Source organism: Sorex fumeus, unplaced genomic scaffold (genome assembly GCF_029834395.1).
Source record: "Sorex fumeus unplaced genomic scaffold, SorFum_2.1 ptg000003l, whole genome shotgun sequence".
Lineage (NCBI taxonomy): Eukaryota > Metazoa > Chordata > Mammalia > Eulipotyphla > Soricidae > Sorex > Sorex fumeus.
Window position 1 is genome coordinate 39914453 of NW_026606060.1, and position 18847 is coordinate 39933299.

General features: G+C 40.5%; 1 protein-coding gene across 1 annotated transcript in view; it reads left to right on the forward strand.

Annotated features, from left to right (window-relative positions):
* Positions 1-18847, forward strand: part of PLEKHG7 (pleckstrin homology and RhoGEF domain containing G7) — a 68260-nt gene that overhangs the window by 21987 nt on the left and 27426 nt on the right. The window contains exons 4-8 of the mRNA XM_056117531.1: positions 1295-1422; positions 8064-8104; positions 13497-13595; positions 14430-14573; positions 18406-18501. Coding sequence (XP_055973506.1) covers positions 1295-1422; positions 8064-8104; positions 13497-13595; positions 14430-14573; positions 18406-18501 — 508 coding nt within the window. The remainder of the gene's footprint in view (positions 1-1294; positions 1423-8063; positions 8105-13496; positions 13596-14429; positions 14574-18405; positions 18502-18847) is intronic.

Sequence of the window (18847 nt, forward strand, 5' to 3'; positions counted from 1 at the left end):
GTAGAACATGCTTAAAGAAGAATGAACTAGCTATGGTTGTAGTGCCCACGGGGGATCATGATAGGAACTAACAGTGGTGAACTCTGGCTATGTATATGGGGTTAGTTATTGTTCTTTTTCAACTAAATTTTTTTGAGCTCTTACTAATCAATAAGGATTTAGATTAGAGCTAGGGGCTTTTGCTTTAGGTAAGACATGAATCTGCACAAGACTTTTAGAAAATCAGATACTTTCTAAGAAGGAGGATGATATCAGTGGCATATTCACGAAGAGCAATGAATAGAAATCGACCAATAGCAATAAATTGGAGACACAAAGGACACACATCACCAGCAAATGATGATTTAAATGTAATTCTTACACTGAAAAATAAATGGGAGGAAATCCTCTCAGGGCCTCATAATTTGACTAAAGGAATATCTGAACAGACTAATGGGAAAGCTATAAAAATCCCTCGATAGCTGCCTTCTTTCAGCAGGTTTCTGGCAGCAGACGCCTGAACAGTTTTGATGCTCCACCATCACTGGGCAAAAGCATCCAGCACTTTGGAGTTGTGTCCCTACTGCGTCGACCTGGCCACTCCTTTATTTTGTGAACTCCATACAGAAAGACTCGTGAAAAGGGGGGTCGTGGAAAAGAAACCATAGATTTCTTAGTCTGTTTGCTAAGCTGTTTAAACATTTGCTCTCACATTTTTTCCTGGGGAAATAAAATGTTCAACCACCAACCATGAACAGCCAGGGCACTAGTGGCAATGCCCCTGCCCTCCTGCCCACTTCTGTGGTAAGGTATACATTTTTCCCAGACTCATTGTGCTTGAGAGCTTTCTGCTAGCAGCCTTTTGAGTTAGAGCAAAGCAAGTTATGTTTGTGTTAACATTTCTAGGAGAGCTCTTGTTCTTTGGATTAGTCAACCCTAGAATCAACAAGTGCGGATGGGGTCAAAGAAATAGGATAGCAGGTCAGACACTTAGCTTGCACATGGCTCACCCAGGTTGGATCCCCAGCACTGTACATGGTCCCCTCAAGCCCCGCCATTTGTGATCCCTGAGCACAGAGTCAGGAGTAAGCTTTGAGCATAGCTTGGTGTGGCAAAATAACAACAACAACAATAATAATATAGCTAAGAAAGGGTCAAGAGTGTGGGGCAGCCTCCAAGTCCTTGCTAAAATAGCAGACCTTCTGGGGGCGGGGGGCACTAGTAGTCACCCTCCCTCCAAGATTACAGGGGTCTGAGTGCAGATCCTATGCACTGCACCTCAGTGACCTCTCTCCTTCCTGTCTCTTGAGCGCAGGTTCTATGAGCACCGACGAAGCTCTGTGGTGCTCAACCTCCCTGGACTTGAAGTGTTCCCGGGGGACCTCCTAGTGTCAGACGGAGCTGCCGATTACCTGTGCCACCCGCTGCTGCTGCTGAATTCAGGTCCTGCTTGTTCAGCATACCTTCCTTATGTGTCTGTTCTGGGACAGAGGTGTACTAAGCAGAGGGCAGTCTCAAAATATGTCATAGTGAAGAGAACACATGTGCTGACCAGTGACAACAAGTATCTCCCCATGCAGGGTAGGCATCAGCCATGAATGACTGGGACCAGTGGATGTCAGTCTTGGCCTTGGGTATCCTACTTACAGAGACAGAGAAGGATCCTCTTGTCAAATAAGGTGCCCTAGGCCCATGGCCTGGGACTGGTACATCAATGGCAGTCAGCATGTTGTAGCAGAAAGACCTCTCTGGACTGGAGGCAGCACCCCAACCAATGCTGTCAAACAGCCTCTATTGCAGCCCCAGAGGAGAACTGCATTCATATACCCATTCAGAAGTTGCAGGGAGCAGACTTAAGCCCTGGCTAGAGCAGACTCATGCCTGATAGGATAAGGAAACTTAGGAGTGAATCTGCCCCTCCAACTCAGTTGCAAAAGCATAAAGAGGGATTGTGGCCCGATCCCCACAATTCTCAGGGCAGGTTGATCAGAGCTTATGAGAGCTAAAGTAGGACTTAAGGTTTACCCATCTTGGGAATTTGTAAACTGGTTTTGTTCTTAACAGAGTCTTTTTCTTTACAAATGAGTTATTTTTTATAAAGTTATTTATTTAGACTTCATATGTGTATATCTTCATATGTGTGTGAATACATTGTTTTAATAGACCACAATAATAATGTTTTAAAGTCCTTTGTGATCAGAAGAAATAGAACATTTGGTACATCTTATAAATGCACTTATTTTGAACAATGAAAATGTTTTTATGAAAAGAAAATTTTCAGCATCCAAAAATAACCAGGGAACAATGATTCAAACTTCAAAAGGGATTTGTTTCCTTAGTACAGCTTAAAGATAATATTTTATTAAAAGTGTAGATTTAGTGAGTACTATAGACTATATCAAAATTTTAATTATGAAGCACAAGATTAAACATTAATTCTGTCTTAATAATAATGGAGAAAAAATATTGAAATAAGGAAATAGTTTTAACTACTAGGCAAAAATGGAATAAAATTTAATTTAAAAATGCTTAATTCAAAATAAGAGAAAAATCTTAAAGGGGGAAAGGAAAGTATAAATAGAAAAATTAGAAAAATGGTAGATTACAGATATAAGCTTAAACATTATAATCAATAAATTAAGTGTAAGTTGCCTGAAGATTGCAAAAGAATTCTTACTTGGGGTGAAAGGAGAGGAAACTCAGGAGTCAGGAAATATCCTTTGTAAGAACAAGACCCTGAATTGGATCCTTGGCACTGCAGGAGGCCAAGCACTACCAGGTATATACCTGTAGGTTCCTGAGCATGACCCTGGTGGGCTCCAGTAGCTCGGGGTCCAAGTAGCACCATATCCTTGGACCTTACATTCAACTACTGGTCCCATGCTGGGGATTTTCTTTCCTGGGTACAACTTAAGACCTTTCCATCACCCAAGGAATCCTCACTTGGAAATCTAATATATAAGACAGATTCATACAAATTTACCAAATTTGAAAATAGAGTCAGTCTCAAATACTCACCTCCAACTACCACCGGGAACCCAAGACTTCTGGCATCCATTAGGGAGGGCTACCAAGTTCATTGCTCACTCATCTGTGTGCAGAGTGAGGTGCAGGAGCGAAGGGTGAGCTGACCAAGGAGTCAGTAGGCTGGTGTCAGGAATTCAGGACCTCACTCTGCCTTCTTGCAGCTTTTACCAGCCACCCACTATATGTGGAATGCAGAGTTAGGGGTGAACAAAGTGTAGCTAACAAGTCTATTACTCTTCATTCCAAAGATTCCTTTCACATCAACTACTTTAAGTGATACAGCAACCCAAATGATTATTTTATTTCATATGATACAATAACTCAAGGAAACCAAATGGTAACCAAATGGTAAACCAAAGGGGGTTGTCTGTATTGTCTGCTCAAATACAGATTTCTAAGAACTAGAGCTGGTGCCAAATACAGCCTAGCCTTAACAGAATTGAATACATGCTTTATGATACTTTACAAAAGTTCTGAACTGGTTTTCCAAACACAGAAAGGTTTTCCAAAGGCAAGGCCTCGATGAGTGGCTTTGCCATCTCCTCTGAAATTATCAGAAATACGAATGTTGGGTTCCCTTCTGAATCAGAAGCAGAGGGAAGGGTCCAGAACTACGTTTTTATAACAAGTTCTTCAGGTGACTCTGAAGCCAGCTAAAGTTTGAGGTCCACTATGCTAAGGAACAATGTGATCATTTCTGCTTACTTCAACCTGGTCTACAGATCCACGGTTGCAGAAAGATTGAAAACCACTTGTCTACAGCATAGTTACAGCTGCCAGTTACTGCACCAGTCTGCAGGACAGATGCTTGTAGGCAGGTATAAAAATGTTGAAGAACACTGTCCTAGATCAGAATAGCTGTTCTGTGAGAAATTACATGTCTGGCATAAGGCAGATATAACAGAGGGAATAGATATAGTGCACTCCACAATATCCCTCTCCACCCTCTTCTCAAGGAGCTTTGGACAGTTTTCTCATACACCCAGACCAAGGGCTTAAACTTCTTTGTGCTTGTAAATCACTTAAAAATATTGTTGCTAGAGACTTTGATTCAGCAAAACCTGATATTTATATTAATAATAAAAGATGACAGCACTGTCCTCCCATTGTTCATCGATTTGCTCAAGTGGGCCCAGTAATGTCTCCATTGTGAAACTTGTTGTTACTGTGTTTGGCATACCAAATACATCACGGGTAGCTTGCCAGGCTTTGCTGTGCAGGCAGAATACTCTTGGTAGCTTGCTGGGATCTCTGAGAGGGGCAGAGGAATTGAACCTGGGTCAACGCCCTACTCGCTGTGCTATTGCCCCAGCCCAAATGTCAAGATCCAAGATCTAATCTCTTTACTTTCTGATGATCAAAAGTATATGTTATTGAATAATCATTTCCTCTTCAAGATCACAGCAACCTTAAGGACTACTTGGAAACTGACCAATAACAATAATAAACCGTCAACATAAAAAATTAGTGACATGTTAATGTTCTCCTTTTTCAGGAGTCTGTGTTGTTTTGTTTTGTTTTATTTTCAAATAAAAATATTGGTACTTCACCCCCACCCCCACCCCAGGAGTGCTTGAGAGCCAACAGAGCTATAGCAAATAGAGCTCATTGAGCAGGACGGAACCTAGGGTCTAATGCATGTAAAATATGCTCTCTAGTCCTTTGAGATACAGCCACAGTCTATTGGGTTAATGCAACTCCAAATCTCAGTGTTCATCAGGATATTAAAATTGCATCTGCCGGAAAGGTTTCTAGTGTTGGTATAAAAATAAAGTTCTTTCAGTGCCCAAGCCCAATGATGTGCTGTCTTAAAAGAATTATCCAGTTCCTTTTATAAATTTTAATAGATTCTTCTGCAAGTAAAAGAAAAAAGGAAGTTACATAATACCTGATGGAAGGGAAAAAGCAGTGCAGCTCACAACCAGTTACAAATTGTCATAACCAGTCACAGAAAGTTACGGCTGTTCAGACACCAGAACAAGCCACCACCAGGCAAAACCAGTTGCAAACTTGGCCGGAACCTATTAAAGCCTGTCAGAACCAGTCAGAATCTGATTGAGCTCATCTGAATTGGATCAAACCAGCCAAAACCGGTTTCAGCCAGTTTGAGCCAACCAAGATAAGCTTCAACCAATCAAGACCACTTGGAACAGGTCCCCACTAGTCCCATACTATTCTGTGCCAACCTATGCCAGTTTGTGAAAGCCTTACCAACTGATGCCTATAATCTGCCAACTTGTCCCAGCCTTCCTAACCTGAACCAGGTGGTGCCAAACTCTGACAGTTGGTGGACTTGCCAATCTGTATCGATGGTGCCAGTCTGTGGTGATATGTACCAAACTATGTCAGATGACACAGGTCCATACCAGTCTGTGTCATGTGGTGTCAGTTAGTGATAGCTTGTGCCACTCTGTGCCAACATGTGCAAGGTAGGGATAATCTGTGCAAAACTGTGCCAGTGTTGTCAGTTAATGATGTCTTACCAACCAGTACTAATAAGTGCCAGCTTCTGTCAGTCTGAGGGAACCTCTACTAGAAGATATTAATCTGTGACAAACAGTGTAACTATGTACCAATGTATTTCAAGATGCGGCAGTCCATGTTAACCGGTGCCAGATAGTACTAGTACATAATTACTTGTGCCCATCTATGCCAGCTTGTCTGGCTGTGTCAAACTAAGCCAGGCTGTGTCCATCTGTGCTATTCTGAGCCAGGTGGTGAAAACCTGTGGCAACCTATGCCAGGTAGTTCTGGCTTGAGAGCCCATGCCAACCTGTGTGAGTTTATGCCAGTCAGAGTAATCAGCCCATGTGAACCCACGAAAGACAGTACCAGCCTATGCCAGTTGATGATATGTTTCTTTTCCTAATCAAAGAGCATGTGAATATAGTGTTTTCCCTGGAGGAAAAAAAAGTTTCAAGAGTAGGAGGGAAATCTTGTTGTCTGGGAGAGCACAAGGACATCATAGGGAATTGGGAGAGGGAGATAAAAGGACCAGACTGGGCAAGATTGCCCTGCTGGCCTTGAGAAGGGAGAAAGGTGGTGAGGCCACAAGCCAAGATATGCAGACTGCTTTCAATGAACAGGGAAAGGCCAGGGAATGGGCTCTACCATGGAATCCCCAGAAGTAGCACAATCCTGCCAATGTTTTGCTCCTGGGCCAGGTCTTAGAGAACAGGCGTGTGCAATTGAAGGTCATCAGCTGGACGGTAATATGCCCCAGCTCCTGGAGTCCAGAAGGAGAGAGTGAGGATGGGCCCATCCCAAGGTCCACATGGCCAAGTGTGCCAGCTTGTGATAATAAGTGCCCTTGCTTCCAACATGTGCCTGGTGATGCTATCTTCCACACTTGTCCAATCTAGCCCTGAAAAAACCAACCAAATATCTGACCATTGTGTGCCTGATAATGACAACCTGTGCCACAAAGTACCAGTCAATGACACCTTATGCCAGTCTGCCAGTATATACCAGCCCATGTCCATCTTCCCAGTCAGTGACAAATTGTGCCATGTAGTGCAAGCATTTCTAGTCTTTGCCAACTTGCATCAATGCCAGTAATTTCTAGCTTGTGTAAGTCTGTATCCATCTATGCCCATTCATGAAAATTGTGCCAGTCAGTGCCAACTTGTGCCAGTATCTGTCAGTATCTGGTGATACCTTCCTGTAATAGTCCATGGCAACTTGTGATGTGTAGCACCAAAAACAACTATAAAACTGTGCCATCTCTGTTAATTTTAAGCTTGCCAATTTGTACCAACTATGCCAGTTCATGCCAGTATATGTCAGTCTGTACATTCCAACTTGTGCCATATGTTGCCAGAATGTGTCATGTTATACCACCATGTGCTCAGCAGTGCTAGTCCATGCCAACCTGTTCCATTCCATGCCATTACATGCCAACTTGTGCCAGTACTGCCATTGTTTGCCAGGCTGTTCTAGCCTTGCTAGTCCAAGCCAATATGTGCCAGATTATGCCAGTACATGTTACTCTATATATGCCAACTGAGTCATGTAGTGCAAGGCTTAGTTACACCATGCTAAAAAGTGCCAGTTCATTCCAACTTGTGCTATACTGTACCAGTCTGTGCAGGCTTGCACCATAACATGCGATCTTGTACCATTATTGCCAACTTCTACCAGGTGTTGCCAAACTGTGCCATGCCAGTTTGTTAGCTTCTGACAGCTAGTGCCATCATCTTCCTATGTGTGCCAGGTGACATAAATCAGTGTCAGTCCATACCAATCTGTGCCAGTTTGTTCCAGTTCATGCAGACTCAACTTATTCCATCTGTGCCAGCTTTTACTATTCCGTGTCAACATCTTTCAGCTTTGACATGTGGTGCCAGCCTTTATGATGTGGTACTGGCATATACCAGTTCATGCCAGCCTAATCCAGGTGATGTCAGTCCATACCAATGTTTGTTAGGTGTTGCCTATTTTGTCAAGATGTGCCAATATGTGCCTGCCTATGCCAGTACATGTCAGTATGTGCCAGGCTGTGCCAGCTTGTGTAAGACTATGTCAGTCTGTGCCAGCTAATGCCAATCCATGCCATTGTGTGCCAGATAATGTCAACCTGTGCTAGTCCATTGTCTCTTGTCCATGTCTATGTTTGCAGGTTTTGTCAGTCTCTGCCAACTTTGCCAGTTTTTTCCAGCCTTACCAGGAAATTCCAGTCAATGCCATGCAGTGCCAACCTGTACCATCTTATGTCAGTTTATGTCAGTCATTCCAACCTGCTTCATGCAGTGCATGTCTGTGCCAACCTGTGCCAGGTAGTGCAAAATTGTTCCAGACTGTGTCTATTTATGGCAGGTATTACCAGATCATGTTGCTGTGCCAGTCTATGCCAGTCTCTCTATGCTAGCAACATGCTTTGCTTACAGCATGTTTCATTTGCATAGATATGAATATTCATCCTGTACTTTCTCAGGAGAAGGAGAATTAAGTGGAACAAGTTCTGCTTCGTTCATCTGAAGGTTTTGTAAAGTGCTGCAATGAACTGCCACTGGTTACTCAAAGCACTAACATATATTTTCTTTCATTACACCCACCAGAATCCAAGAAGCCAAGATGGCCTTTCTCCAGGAAAGATGTGGTAAGTGCTGCACACTGTCATTTTTGTTTTAATTAATCCTCCTGTAGCTAAGGGAGAAATGGATAGTGAGCCTCTCCATCTTTGGTGACTCTCTACTTAATCTTTTCACAAAAGCAGATTGTACTTGGACTTTAAATGATATCGGCACATGTGTTGTCGTAGCCACGGAACATGCCAAATGACCCCATTTTATGCCCCAAATCTGTGCTGATTGCTGGTGGTTAATAAGCTCTGCAAATAATAATAGCAGCAATCCTAATATTATGATGCTTTACATCTAACTCCAAATTTATAATTTGATCCGGGTTAGGAAAAAACTCACTTGAAATAAACTTGCACCAACCTTGGCCTCTGTTCACAACTGGTGCCAGGCATATATGGATCATTAAAAAAATGACATATTACAGAAACACATTCTACAAATGCACTTGTATTTCCAGCAATGACCAATGGTTTACTGCTAGTGTTTTTTTTTCTAAGCTCACTCTTCATTCTGGCAATTATTGAAGAGCTATAAACTGAAATCAGTGGTTCATGATTCTTTTCTCTCTACACCAGGGTTAAGCATAGTCCAGCCTTTCTGGGTAGAGGTAAGAAGTGGGCTTTTTTTTTAAAATAAATTTTTATTTAACGAAAGAACCGAGGTTTACAAAATTATTGATAGTTGAGTTTTACGCATATAATATTTCAACACTGGTCCACCACCAGCATCAACTTCCTTCTACCAGTGCCCCATCCTCCATCCCCACATCCACTCCCACCCCCGTACCTGTCACCATGACAGGCACTTTACAAAGTTCCAGTGACTGCACTTTAGATCTCATGCTTTCAGTGTTGCGAGTCTGTGTTGGCTACAAAGCTACATCACACTCCCACATCCCGAGCTTAACCGACGCCCCACCCCTGTTCGCCCATTCCTCTCCTTTCCCTTCTTGGGAAGAAGTGTTCTTGACCTCAGGTTGACTGACTACTATATATTTGCATTTTCTGGAGGAAAGGGGGTGGGGGATAAGGTAGGGAACTGCTCTCTGTCTCTTGCATTGCCAGTCAAGATATCTACAAGCACAGCCTGCAGTAACTGTAGTGCCTTATGGAGTTTCACTGTGTTCCCTTCCATTAAAAATCAGCCCACCTGGTGTCTCCATTTTTGTCAGCAGTTTCTCTGACCCTTTCTGGTGCTTCTTGGATCTTTTTCCAATCTTGTACCTAAAGTAAAAGTCACCAGGCCCCAATCACAGCTGCTCTTCTTGCTGCTTCAGTATTTGGTCAAATCAATCACCACCTCAGCCTCAGGTTCTTCTCTGTAAAAGGGCTGAGTGGACTTCATAGATGTGACAACTAAATCAATAGATATGTAGGGTTCATCCCAGAGCTGAGAATGTTACTAGTGTTCAATCAATAAGGTGCTCATATTGGTGGCAGTTTTAATTTGGGTTCAGACAAATGATTTATTTTTGTGACCAACTACATGAGTGACTTTTATATTATCTTTTCAAGCATAAAAAATGTGTCTTTGTCCCTTAGGTGTCTAAAGCAAAATAACACAAATTTGGTGCTTAAATTTTAAAGTTATTTCTCAGAGTCTTGGAGCCTTGCATGGGGGCCAGCATGGCAGGGTACTGATACAGGCACCTGTTGTGTCTTTCCATAGTGGTGCTCTGACCCATCTTCCTCTTCTTATAAAGGCACTAACCCCACCACACCTCATCTAATCTCCACTGCCCACTCCCAGAAATCCCATTTCTGCTTTCTTTCATGGAAGGTTTTCTTGGCAGATCTGAGAATATTGATGGGGCAGAGTTTCCTGAGCTCACTCCATTTAAATGGAAGCAGAACCCAATTCCAGTCAGGTCTGGGGTCTCAAGAGAAGGGGCTGCTCCTACCAATTCCCCTGAGGATATTTCCAAGCAAGGAAAATCTACAAAGCACCAGGGAGATGAACAGTCAGAAAGCAGGGACTTGCTAAGAAAGGGCTACTCCTACTTGTGAGTCATGTTTGTTCCCTGCTTGTGAGACGCAACTTGTGCGTAGGGTGCTGTCATATGTCAAGAAACCCAAGAAACCCAGCTCACTATCATGAAGTTCCCATTCACATGGAAATTGGACAATTAAAATGCTGTAAATGGCTTGCCGAATGTTGGAGGTGGGTCATCAGTGGTAGAGATAAATTCAAAGACAGAATAATTCATGGAGTGACCAAATGTTCTCAGTAACTCAGAAAAAAAATCTGTTATTAAAGTTCCACTTATGCAAGAATATCTCTGTCCCCCTGAAATCAGTGTATCTACTTGCTTCCTTTTGCCTTTACTTATCATGTAGTTCTTATATATGTAAGTGATAGTTCATATAAATAAAACATACATTATATTTTCCCAATCAGTAATAGTTCTTCCCCCCTTTTAAACCTTTCTTTCTTCTCACTTTTCTTCCCAAGTACAAGTGACAATGTCAGAAATCAAAGCAAGTAGTTGTACTGGAGAGAGGAGTAGAGAAGGTAATAGTCTGCTTTGCATGCAGTTGATCTTGGTTCAATTCTGGTACCACACATGGTCCCCTGAGCAGCGTCAGGGGTCACTCCTGAGCACAGAGCCAGAAATAGGCAAAATGGGCACAACCTAATATAGGCCCAAACCAGAAAGAAGCAAATACACACTGTTTACCATGCACTAAGCATGGTTTCTGCTTACATGTGTGTATTCTTGTCTGTCAATATCAGTCTACATATATGAAGTTCTTATAGCACAGCGGGTAGGGCGTTCGCCTTACAAGCGGCCAACATGGCCGACCCGAGTTCGATTCCTCCGCCCCTCTCGGAGAGCCCGGCAAGCTACCGAGAGTATTCGATATGCCAGACACAGTAACAACAAAGTCTCCAATGGAGACGTTACTGGGCCCGCTCGAGCAAATCGACGATCAACGGGAGGGCCTTTACCTTTACCTTTACCTTACTCAACAAAGGAAGCAACATCACCATTTCCATTTTGCAAATGGGGAAAATGAATTTTAGCGAGGTGAAGTCGGTCACAGGCGACACAGCTGCTAAGTGACAGAGTGCAAGTGTACCTCCAGAAACTCCAGGAAGGCTAGCTCTGTGGCTGTGTGAGCCCCAACTTTGTGCTGCTCCACCAGCTACAGGAATCCAGAACTGAACCTGGAGCCTCCTTCCCCTTTTCCTCAGACTCTTGAGGACTGTGCCGATCCTCACAGGCTCAATGCCCTCTCTTTGCTAGACACTCCAAAGTGGATCTATTCGCAGTCACGTCTGGACCTTCACACTGGTCACCAGCGCTTCTGCAATTTTCCATCCTACCCATACCGTGGTTATGAAATTTGCGCCCTTAAAATGAAGCTTGATTTTTTTCTTTTCTTCCTCCTCCCTATTCTCTCAAACATCCTTCTGGTGCTTCTTGTTGCCTCTCTGAGTCACTGACCAGGTTGGAAGCACCTGGACGCTGAATGCGTCAGTTACTGGAAACAGTTTATGTGACCTCTGAGAGGACAGCCCCTCCCTCAGGTTAGCCAGATCCCCAGAAAGCACCGTGGGGGCCTTTCAAGACAGTCTGGTGGCTCCGAGATGGCAGGTGGCTCAGAGACAGAGCAGGGCTCAAATCTCCGGCATCGAGAGGAAACAAACACACTAAAGACAGGTGCCCCCTTTCCCATGACAGTGCTCCATGCTGTCAGCATCTTTATTCCTCCACTGGCTGCTGGTTTTTGTAAACATGAAGTTGCTATAGTTTCAGACTCCTACAAAAGGCATGTGCCCCAGTTGCTGTCAGAGATCCAAGATCCCTTTGCTACTGAGGAAGCTGAAGAGTCTCGACTCTTCCGGGGTTGAACTTCCCTCACACACGCAGGGACTGTCCACCTGCAGTTGCAGCCCACCCCTGCTTGCTCTTGCTTCTAACAGGAAATGTACTAACTTCTACCCAAATCTGTAATCTGTGCCCAGCATCAGAGGCATTAAATGAAAAAATTATATAATTAACATTGATTTGAAATGTGGTCAGGTTGACTTTAGAAAGCCTAACACATTATTGTTTAATAGCTTCTTCCTGATTTACTGCGTCAAATGAACTCTTTAAGTGAGTAATTCATGCTGTTGCAATAGAACATTGAATGAGTAAAAACTAAAAAGAGAAAGGTTACATATTTTGAAACTTAAAAAGAAAATTACAAAAGGACATGTAAATATGACATCATTAAAAATTAGTGACCTGGATAGTGATATATTTGAAGTTAAAAGACTGAATGTCCAAAACTCTAGAAGAAGCTTTGATTTTTTAAAAGAAACATTAATTATAAATAAAATCAGAAAATGTCAGTGGTTATCTGAAATATGGATATAATCATTAATGGATTTTCTTTGTGTTGTTTTTTTCTTTTTGAAACTTTTTACAATAGCTATATATTATCTTTGTCATCAGCAGTTTTGGGGGGAGTAGTGTGCTCAGGAACTGCTACTGAGTCTGTGCTCAGGATCACTCCTAGCAGTAATCAGAGAAACATATGCAGTGACAAAAATTGAACCAGGTTTGCTGCATTCATGTTAAGCACCTTAACTCCTATCCTATATCTCTAGCCCTATTATCTAATTTTTAAAACTAATATTACTGAAAATAAAATTATTTCAAAATAAAATTATTTCTGTAAGAAAATTATTACAAAAATAAGTAGGTACTTCTAGCACCTTACTTTCTAAGAAGTCTTGATTCTTTAGCATATTCTGTGTGTGGTTTTGCCCTTTTGTTTTGTATTTTGAAGGAGATGTTTGCATCGCAGATCTTCCACATTAGAAGCTTATGCACTAGCCTTTTGAACCGTCACTCAGCCCAAATCTGGTTCCTGGTGCCCTTTAGCAGAGATTTATTGTGTTCAACAGTTTCTTTATACTGGGATTTCTTTAGTCATTTGTGAAATAAAAGTTTGAACTTATATATGGATCACACCTTCTGGTGCTAAAAGCAAAACAAAACAAAACAAAAAATACAGTTCTAGTATTAGGAAAAAGTCAGAGGAATGAAGAATGTTCTAGAGGTTGTTTACATCTGACTAGGAGTTCATACATGATCATTCCATGCTTGGGTATATATATGTATATATATATATATATATATTCAGAATATATATATATATAATGTGTGTGTTTGTATTATATATATATACATTTAATTAGTTAAGGGAGAGCTTTGGACGTGACATTCTCACCAGCATCTCTCTCTTAGGTCTGCTATTTCTGTAAGCCCATGGGTCAGACTTTGGCTCAAAAATGACTTTCAACTATTATTTTCAACAGTAGTCTGATCTCATATTTGAACAAACAAAAGACGTTGAGGAAGTCATATCTTTAAAGAACTCATGTTTTGTAAATCTGTTTCTTACCATATTGAAGCATGGGAAAGACAAGCACAAGCACTTAGCAGATCTGGAAAACTGCCTCTCCTCATTGAAGATTACAGACTTCAGGAGCTTTGAATTCCTTGGACTGAAGGTATCTCATATATTTATTTGTTATGACCCAGTTTTGAGGACTTTGTTTTGAGGACTTTGGTCTAGGCTAGACTTTGTTCTCATCAGTTTTAGTTGTACAATTAGTGCCTCATTCCTGGTAACAAAAAGTATATAAGATGGAGCTAGGGTGGAATGAGCTGTACTCTCTGAGCATTCTGAATGAAACCTGGGAAAGTCAAAACATATAAAACTAAAGGGCGAATGAGCACTTTGTAGATGATGAAGTCCTCTATTAATATTAATGGTTGAAACTACTATTCCTCTCTTTGGACATCAGTTTTGTCTTTAAAAATTAAGTTGTTCTGATAAGATGACATTCAATTTCTCTTTAAAGACAAAAGTATTATTTTATGATTCCTTAGTTGTCCATTTCAGTAAATTTTGCTCTTGGAAATAAAATCAAAGTTCTCAGTTCTTAATATGGGATTTTCTGAGATTTCACTTTGTTTTTGTTTGTTTTTGTAATAAGAAGAAAAGAACTTAAGAATAATAATCTTAAGCATCATACAAAACAAGGTAAAATTTTAATTTCTTTTTATTTAAATTAAAAATGACATATAATTGGTATTCCAAGCATCACACTGGGAAGAATTGGTATCCCAATGCTATGCAGAGGACCAGGGTTGTGACTCAGTGGTAAAGGCAAAACAAAATGAAACAAAACAAAATAAACCTGACCAAAGCCAGGTGGAGTGGTGCTATGGTTTGGGCAGTTCGAGGAGATGATACCAGGCTGCTGGAGTCCTGAAGTAGTAAGGGATGATTTAGGGGGATTATCTGTTCCTGTTTGTTCTCTCTTTTATCCCATATACAGGATAAGTCCTGGAATGAAGTCATGGAAACCCATGGAAAATTTCCTACTGATCAACTAGATTTGAGAAAGCAGCAAGAGGCCATGTGGGAACTTTTCACCAGTGAATGCACTTATTTCTTGGACCATTTATTAGTTATGAAGATGGTAATGTTTTTTTTTACTTTAGTGGCAGATGAAAAATAGTACTTCGGTCCTTGGACACTTATTTTTCTCTTCTGTGTTAGCAATTATAAGACTCTCCTCTTTTAGGATACCATAAGAAAAATGTGCTGATTGTTTTCTCACTTTTATAAACAACCAAGTGATTGTTTCTTAAGAGTTTTTTCTTAGATTGCTATAGAGACAGGCTGAGGTGGGGGTGGTTTTTTGGAGGGTGGAAGGGAAAATGGAGACGTTGGTGCTGGGAAATGACACTGGTGGAAGGATGGGTGTTGGAATACTGTATGACTGAAACCTAATCATAAACAGCTTTGAATGCTCTGCCTCACCATGATTCAATAAAAAAATTAATATTAAAAAGTGGATAAAAACAAAGAGAACATAGCCTTTTGGGTTTGAATAAGATCCCAGTAAACAAGCCCTGCTACCCTCTGATGTCTGCCTCCCTTCTACCTTATCCTTACCCTTGTTTTCATACTTCTTAAGTCAAAGAACACACAACCATCCTCAAAGCAGCCTTTTCCTCTTTAATCAGTCCTTCAGAGCTCTTGCTTCTGCACGGATAATAGCAAGACAATGCTTTGTACCAGCTACAGGGCTAGAGCCACCAATTTCTGTGGTAATCACTTATATTCAACATGTGGGGGTAGATTACACTGTGTGTGCTTGATCTCAGCCAGGTTAATGGTGCTTCTGAGCTTGAGCAGAACTGAAGCCATGCTCCGGGGAGTCTCTGAGCAGAGAATTCCTCTTGGAAGAATCAAAAAGAAGTACTGGGATGCAATCACCTCCTTTCAAGACCATAGGGGTGATGGGCCACCTGCTTCCAGACTGCCACTGCCCATAAGGACTTTTTCACCCTGCTTAATCACTTCTAACTCAAGTTCATATCCTGGATCTGCTTCTGACTTACCACATGATCTTAGGAAATTTTGATCCTTTATTTTCTAAATCAGTGCTGGGCAATGTTCCTGCAAAGGTCCAGAGAGCAACTACTTTGGAGTTTACAGTCCACAGGATCCTTTTTGCAAACACTCAACTATTGCATTGTAGAACAAAAGAAGTTGTAACTAATTGGTGAAATATTATTCCCAGCTATGTTTTCATACATAAAATTTATAAAGTGGGTAGTGAGCTTAATTTATCTCGCAAGCTGTCATTTGGCAATTCCTACCCTCAGCTATAAAAGAATAATTATACATCTCTGGATACCTCATAAAAATCTGATCATCCTGATGAGCAGATCAGTTTACTTTGAAACCTATCAAGTGCAATACAAATGACACATTATTTTCTCTCAATAACATTTATTTTCAGTAACTATCCCATACTTGGGCTGGAGTGATAGCACAGGGGTAGGGCATTTGCCTTGCACGCAGCCAACATGGCCGACAGAGTTCGATTCCTCCGCCCCTCTCGGAGAGCCGGGCAACCTACTGAGAGTATCTCGCCCGCACAGCAAAGCCTGGCAAGCTACCCGTGATGTATACAATATGTCAAACACAGTAATAACTAAAGTCTCACACTGGAGACATTACTGGGCCCACTGAAGAAAATCGATGAACAACGGGAGGACAGTGACAGTGATCCCATAGTTAAGAACTATGTCAACAAAATTAAATCATAAAGACACTCAAAAGTGGAAACTTAGAAAATGGTCAGTTAAAGTGCAGAGAACCAGCTTAAGTAATGCAGAATTTTATTTGCCTGGGTGACTCTTAATGTTCAGAGATAAGAGAGAATTCAAGATTAGTTAGATCAAGGGGTTCGAAACAAGGGCAAAATGTCTTTCTAGCTCTCAATCCTATCTTCCTTCGCATCAGTTTCATTCTTTTTTTTAAATGAATTACCATAAGATACACAGTTACAAAATTTTTCATGATTGGGTTTCAATCATACAATGTTCCAACACCCAGTCCTTCGCCAGAGTACTTTTCCCACTACCAGTGTTCCCAGTTTTTAGCATGAGTTTCATCATATGTCTGATTTATTTTGTACCACAAAATCACTGGTGTCATTGAGCCCAGAGTGAGTTGGGTGACGGCATGAAAAGAGGGAGGAAGTGAGGAAAAGAGAGGAAGAGAAAGAGAGGGAGAGAGAGAGAGAGGGAGAGAGAGAGAGAACTGAGCTCATAGCAAAAGCCTTGAATCTCATTTTGATTAAACTGGCTTAAGTAATATGTCCACTCCTAAACAAAGAAATATGCGGAATAACTTAAAAACAATCAAGAATACTCTAAGGACTAATGATAACTTGCTACATAGTACATTAAGCTACTGAGGTGAACACTAAGATGTTGAAGAGGAGAGCATTAAAACTTACTGATGAACATTATATTTTTACTTCAGAGTAAAAAATCTTGAAATTACATGGCCTTTATTTCCTTAATAAATAAAAGCTTTCTATCCCACCTTAAACTGCCGCATATTTTTAAACTAATATGATGTGTTTTAAGAAAACATTCTATCTGAAATTATTTTCAAGTGTCCAGTATAACCAGTGTGTGTGTGTGTATATATATATACATATATATATGCATCTCCCTCTAAACAATTAATGAGTTTCCCAAAGTTTCTTCTTTTTATTTAAATACTAAATTGAAGAAAATGGAAAATTTTTAATGTCCAAAACTTTGTAGAGCATGGAACTGAAGCACAAAAGCATAAAATTTTCTCAATGTATGTATTGTCACAGTCAGTCACAGTCACAGTCCTCCCGTTGTTTATCAATTTGCTCGAGCGGGCCCAGTAACGTCTCCATCTTGAGACTTCTTGTTACTGTGTTTGGCATATGGAATACGTCACGGGTAGCTTTGCCAGGCTCTGCCAATGTATTGTAATACCTTATATTTATGGAAATCATGTTTTAAGTTTTAAATATTTTGTTATATCTAAATAACCAATACTTTATGGATTTGGGGACACTCAAAGTCAGTAATTCTCAAAGTTCCTTGGACCAACAACATCAGAATCACTTAGTAGTAACTTGTCAGAAAATGTATATTTTTCAACCCTTCAGAGATCTTCTGAATCAGAACTCTGGGGGGTGGGGTTCAGAGACCTCTGGTATAGCAAGGAATTCTGATGCACGTTCAAGAACAATTTACTGCATTAATGAATCTAGAAAAATATCAGAGAAAGTTGACTGGTTCACATCCTTCTTTTCACAGCTAAAATTATTAAACAATTGGTCCCTTTTAACACTTCATTATGCTTATACAAAGTATTCCTACTTCAATGAATTGATATCTATGGAATCAGCAGCAGGTTATCTAAGAGGGTCATAGCTCTGTAGAAAAACACTTCTCTTATAAAAGCATGCAGTCAAGTAATAAGACAAAGCTTCTCTGCTTTATTAATATTTAATGTATTTATCCAAATCTAAGCATATTACCAGATATTAACTCAATAATTCTATAATCCCCTAAGAATAGGGGATATTTGAATCTTTTGCAGAATGAAGGAATAAATGAGACCTCAGCATGAATGTTGTTTTTGTCTGATATTAGTGCTGTTGCCAGGAAGAACCTTTGTGAATTCTTTGGCACCATAAGGCAGAGAAAACCCATTTGACAGAATAATGGTCAATAGGGAGGTTCTTAGAGGTTACATAAGCAGTGATTTGACACAAAGGCACATTTTCTCTATGTTCTATGGAGCTTAAATGCCATCATTTATATTTAGAAAAAAATCCTAAACCTGGAAAATACTGATTTCTATATTCTTCTATGAACTTGTACTCAGAAGGGTTATGTTCAATGTTATTGCAAGTTTCAAAATCAAAAACAAAATGCAATGTGCTTTGATTTTTTTCAAAGATCTTCATGAATACACTAAAGTATTTGCACACTCGTGACTATCTTCTGGATGTGGATTTATGGAGACTTTTTGCAAATCTGGAAGAGTTAAGTCAGGTAAGCTAAAACAGGTTGATGCTGAGAGCCATAATTTAAAATTCACTTTAAGATCATGAAAATTCATGCCTATCTAGCTCGTGGCTTGTGCTCTACTTTGGTATGTGATTTACTCCAACCTCATATAATCAAATGGTCAGAAGTTTGGGCATATAGGAAGGAAATCTAAATATTCATTAATGCCCTTCCAACAGACATATCAGCTAACCTTCAGTAACATTTTAATTTTTCCAAAACTATCACCCAAGGTAAGCATATCCCTGAGATCTCCAGAATGTTCCTCTTTCTTCTTAAATAAATATTCTTTTCTTATATGTATTATGAATAAACAATATTTTTTCCTCTG